This window comes from Sinocyclocheilus rhinocerous, unplaced genomic scaffold (genome assembly GCF_001515625.1).
Source record: "Sinocyclocheilus rhinocerous isolate Xijiao unplaced genomic scaffold, SAMN03320098_v1.1 scaffold784, whole genome shotgun sequence".
NCBI classification, from domain to species: domain Eukaryota; kingdom Metazoa; phylum Chordata; class Actinopteri; order Cypriniformes; family Cyprinidae; genus Sinocyclocheilus; species Sinocyclocheilus rhinocerous.
Window position 1 is genome coordinate 30,907 of NW_015658732.1, and position 5,130 is coordinate 36,036.

Genomic DNA, 5,130 nt, shown 5'->3' on the forward strand with positions numbered 1-5,130 from the left:
TCGTGAAAAATCACAGCTACTTTAAGCAGGCTGTGTGAATTTTACTGTGGACTGACTGTTTTGAAACTTATATGGTAGTTACTTAGCACCTAGACCTCAGTTATCATGAAAAAAGTCAGGAATTTTTTTTTATTTTTTTTTGCCAGTTTTGCCAATATGGGACCTTTTAAAGAGTTAGTTCACCCAAAAAAGGAATCATGTAATTTTTTACTCGCTCTCATGTTCAAAACCCATCAGACTTTTATCTTCAAAACGGAAATAAAGATATTTTTAATTAAACCCGAGATATGCCCCTCCATTATCCATTTCACTAAAACTGACACTTCAAAAAGTTCATTTATTCACATATAAACATTGAATTAACGCACACCGAGCCCATTAAATGGGTACAAAATGGAAGCTTTTGTTTCCCATATTTGGTGTGTGTGTGTGTGTATAATTTTGGCTTTGTAACGACATGAGGCTTAGCAATTCATGACAGTATTACTTTGTTTTGAATGTTATCATGCGGTGTAATTTTACTGTCCTCGGTGTAAAATGAACTTTTATGTGGCTAGACAGCCTAGTATTTTGGTATTTTGTATGTAAATGTGAAATTATCTAATTGTTTTCTTTTTTAGCAATTTCAAATAAGTGTGGATATTGTCCTATGACTTCACTCTCCTAATCATCATCAAATACATCAAAATGGACACTGTGCATATTGATCCTATTTAAATATTTCCTTGATCTCATTGTGGTCTACATTCATGAGTGATCATAAATTTACATAACTTGCATACAAGTTACATTTGTTGCAAATGTAATGTACACTTAATCACCATTTATTATATTTATGTTGTTTTACCTCCCATTACACTGCTCAAAAAAACTTAGGGAACACTTAATCATCAAAATATAAAACCAAGTCAGTTAAACTTCAGGGATATCAATCTGTCCAGTTAGGAAGCATAAGTGATTGTGGATAAATTTAATCTGCTTTGCTGCAAATGAAAGCGACAACAGGTGCACTGAAGAGGCAACAGCAAGACGACCCCTAAAAAGGGAATGGTTTTGCAGCTGGTGGCCACAAACAGATGCTTTCTCCTTATCCTTCCTGACTGATTTGTCTCTAGTTTTGTTTTGTTAGGGTCCTTCTCAGTACTTGTAGCATGACGCAGTACTTGCAACCCAGTCAGGTTGCACAGGTAGTCCAGCTCCTCCAGGATGGCACATCCATACATGCCGTCGCAAGGTTTGGCATCATTAAAGTGACCCAGGAAGTAATTGACTACAGGGAGTGGATCATTCAGCAGTGGGGAAACAGACACAATGCCAGGATGATGGACATTAAAGGTAAGTTATTCTAATGGATTTTATTTAATTTTTTTTAATGGCTCCTTATGCTTTGTGAATGAGTGTTGTGGATTTTAACTGTTTCTGGTCATTTTAAGTCCAGAATGTTGAAGGAGACCCAGAGGAGCAGACCTCAAGTGAGGACCAGCAGAGAGATTCTACATCACCACACAGAGCAGGCTCAGCTGTATCTCTGTCCAGCCTTCATCAGCAATCTTCATCTTCCTCATCTTCATCTTCCTCTGTGTCCTTGCTGTCTGGGAGTGACATTGTAAGCTCCTGGTGTAGTTTCTTGGAAGTACAAGAGAAGTCATTAAAGGCATATGTCAACACATTTCTGCATTAAATCCATTGAGTCCTACCAAAATCCGTTGAATCCCTACAAAACCATTAAGCTCTCATTATGTTGGCTTCGTAATTTACTACATTTTACAATATTGATAATTAATAAAGAGCTGAATAATTTTTTTTTTCCCCCTTTACAAATTAGTTTTTGGTTCTTTAATGGTGACACTTTTTTTTTTTAGTGCATTAAAGTGTCAGATTCAATATCTTGACAAAGTCTTTTATTTATATATATATATATATATATATATATATTAGTTATTTGTTTTTTGTTTTCAATTTGTAATCTTAAGCACATTGGGACGCATCATTAAAGTGACCCAGGAAGTAATTGACTACAGGGAGTGGATCATTCAGCAGTGGGGAAACAGACACAATGCCAGGATGATGGACATTAAAGGTAAGTTATTCTAATGGATTTTATTTAATTTTTTTTAATGGCTCCTTATGCTTTGTGAATGAGTGTTGTGGATTTTAACTGTTTCTGGTCATTTTAAGTCCAGAATGTTGAAGGAGACCCAGAGGAGCAGACCTCAAGTGAGGACCAGCAGAGAGATTCTACATCACCACACAGAGCAGGCTCAGCTGTATCTCTGTCCAGCCTTCATCAGCAATCTTCATCTTCCTCATCTTCATCTTCCTCTGTGTCCTTGCTGTCTGGGAGTGACATTGTAAGCTCCTGGTGTAGTTTCTTGGAAGTACAAGAGAAGTCATTAAAGGCATATGTCAACACATTTCTGCATTAAATCCATTGAGTCCTACCAAAATCCGTTGAATCCCTACAAAACCATTAAGCTCTCATTATGTTGGCTTCGTAATTTACTACATTTTACATGTGCCACTGACTTTTTTTTTTCGTTTTCTTTCAGGATTCTGACACACCATGCAAAGCTTCAGTTCTTCACGTGTTCTTTCCAGTGTCGTGCATGACTGATAACAATAAGAAACCACAGAGAAAAGCAAATGCATCTGGAACTTTCCTCCACTCCAGAAGTCAGGTAATTCCTCCAATTTTAGTTAATTTGCACCGTCATTAAAGAATGAGAGAGAGTTGTTGCATCTCTCAGCGGCTCAACTCTGTGTTAATGCCATGTTGACCTTTCTGGGAGTCATCTACACTAAGTGGTGGTAGAACAGGTTGTTTGTTCCCTATTGATGGCCATTCAGAGGTGTCAGTGTATTCTTATAAAATACTTTTTGCTTCCAGTTGTGGTTGTAGTTAATTGTGTACTGTTTTATATTATTCCTTCCTGTTTCAGTCGCACACTTTACCCAGCAAACAATGTATGGATGGTTTGACTTCTGTGAAAGGATTAGTCCACATGTCTCCGGTTTACTCCAGCTCAATACCCAGCCCCAGTCACTACATTAATGTAAGAGACTTTTGTGATCATCTAGTATTAAACTCCTTTATCATGTCAGTGGTTGGATATTTGCTTGTTTTAAGGCTTTAATCCCCTTTTATTTATTTTTCCCCATTTGAAATACATGTGCCATCGTTCTGTCAAGGGGAAGACTGTTACACATTAAATATCTATCTATCTAATCATCTATCTATATATCTGTCAGTTTTTTTTGCTTGTTTGTTTCAGAATGGCCAGAGATTTAAGGGGCCTCCACATACCTATTGTTTAGAGCGTAACATTGTGCCTATCCCCAGAGGACATCATCCTCCGTATGGTCGTAACAGCTTGCGGAGGCGGCGAAGGGACACTGCTCCCATGAGTCTCAGCAGATAGTACCAACCATTTCTCCAAATAATGTGGGCCACAGTCTTTTGGTTCCATATATCAAAGGTAACCCTTCTGCTTAAGATGTACAACATCTGAAACGCACTTTGATTTTTGTTTTGCCCAGTGCTTTATCTGTGACGGCACATTTGGATGTGCCTGTTTTCATTTGTGCATTTTTCTACTTCCTCTGTTTTGTTGTCTTTTAAACTTTTGTTTGTATGACAATGTCTAATACCTTTTTTTGTTTATTGATATTCTTTGTTTACTATAACGTTTAGTTAGTTGTTCATCTCTAATTGTTTTCAGAATATTTTTGATAAGTCTTGTCACAGCATCGCTAGGCTGTGATTGCTTTTGTACTGTAAATCTTTATGTACCATCTGTGCAATATGGCGCTTTTTTAATTTTAGTTAAATTTAAATAAAAAAAAAAAATTTGAATGTAAGTTGACATTATACTATACAATATGGATTACTTTGTATGTGCGTAGTATTTTATCATGTTCAAATCCATATCACAACCAGTTTTATTGTTGGGATTGTGGTTTTGTGCATGTTGATCTTGTGTGTACTACAAACTACTTGCCCATCTGCTGGCAGTTCAGACAAGCACTTAATTTTGTGCTGACAAATGGATTAGTGCTTTAATCGTTTGCTCGGTATCAAAATCATCTCCCCCTTTTCAGATGTGTATTTTCCATCCATATTACATCTATTTTATTTAACACTTTAAAAGTATCCGATGTATGACTTGAATATGCACTGTTTTAAGTTAACCGATTAGTATTCTTTGTTTGCTCACATGATCTCCTGATTAAGGACATACTATTTTTACTAGTTTCAGCAATGCTCTCCTTAATCAGTTACATATTCACTTGCTTTTGATGCATTTTCTCCACCCACCCTCAGATGCATGTAATGGTCTAAATGTTGTCGTCTTGGACTTCCTATTTTGCCACCAGATGGTGACCTTGCATCCAACTTTTTTAAATTTAATTTTATATAAATTTTGCTATAGAGTTCACCATGAACAAAACATTTGAGCAAAACATTTCACACTACATATTTATGTTCCAAAATACCTTTTGACGAGATTTGGCACTTCATACCTTCTTGCTCGAAAACCTGATTGTAGTTTCTAGGGCCTCTGATTCATAGACTCCATTTTGACCATTGTCCGTATGATCACAAAGCCAGTTCTCGTCTGACTCTTAACTCTGCCAGATGAACAGGGAACACTGAAGGTTTGAACACCAGAGAGGTTTGTTTCATGTGTCTTGAACGAGGAGAGTTTTGTGCCAATACAGTGATTTAGTTCCAGAAATCAATCACTGAATGCTCTATAAAGTCTTTTAACCTGCATGTAGGTGCTGTTTGAATGTAGTGTATGATGTCTTAAGTTTAAGACTTTTCTGATATACATTTTTATGTTTTGTACTCCAAATAATTTTTAAAATAAACATCTTAAATTGCTGCTATCACTTTTGTCTTTATTTTTTCTTAAACTTGTGTACTATATTTGAGTCCTCTGTCTCACGGCACGCATGTGCAGCATAAATTTACACCCATATTAACCAGTTACCATTTTTACACCGTTGTAGCACAAATGCTGTTGCATTGCAATAATGTGGCAACATTCACTACTAAAAAGTTGATAAAGTAGATAAATTACTTTATATACCGTTTGTGTGTGTGTGTAATATTTATATATATATATA

General features: G+C 36.2%; 1 protein-coding gene across 2 annotated transcripts in view; it reads left to right on the forward strand.

The window, feature by feature from the left end:
- The window catches only part of LOC107722841 (non-canonical poly(A) RNA polymerase PAPD7-like), a 12,612-nt gene extending 8,091 nt beyond the window's left edge, over positions 1-4,521 (forward strand). For both annotated transcript variants that reach the window (XM_016531332.1, XM_016531333.1), the window contains exons 9-13: positions 1,974-2,080; positions 2,179-2,351; positions 2,550-2,678; positions 2,940-3,053; positions 3,273-4,521. In XM_016531332.1, coding sequence (XP_016386818.1) covers positions 1,974-2,080; positions 2,179-2,351; positions 2,550-2,678; positions 2,940-3,053; positions 3,273-3,419 — 670 coding nt within the window. In that variant the 3' untranslated portion in view covers positions 3,420-4,521. The remainder of the gene's footprint in view (positions 1-1,973; positions 2,081-2,178; positions 2,352-2,549; positions 2,679-2,939; positions 3,054-3,272) is intronic.
- Positions 4,522-5,130: the final 609 nt, after the last annotated feature.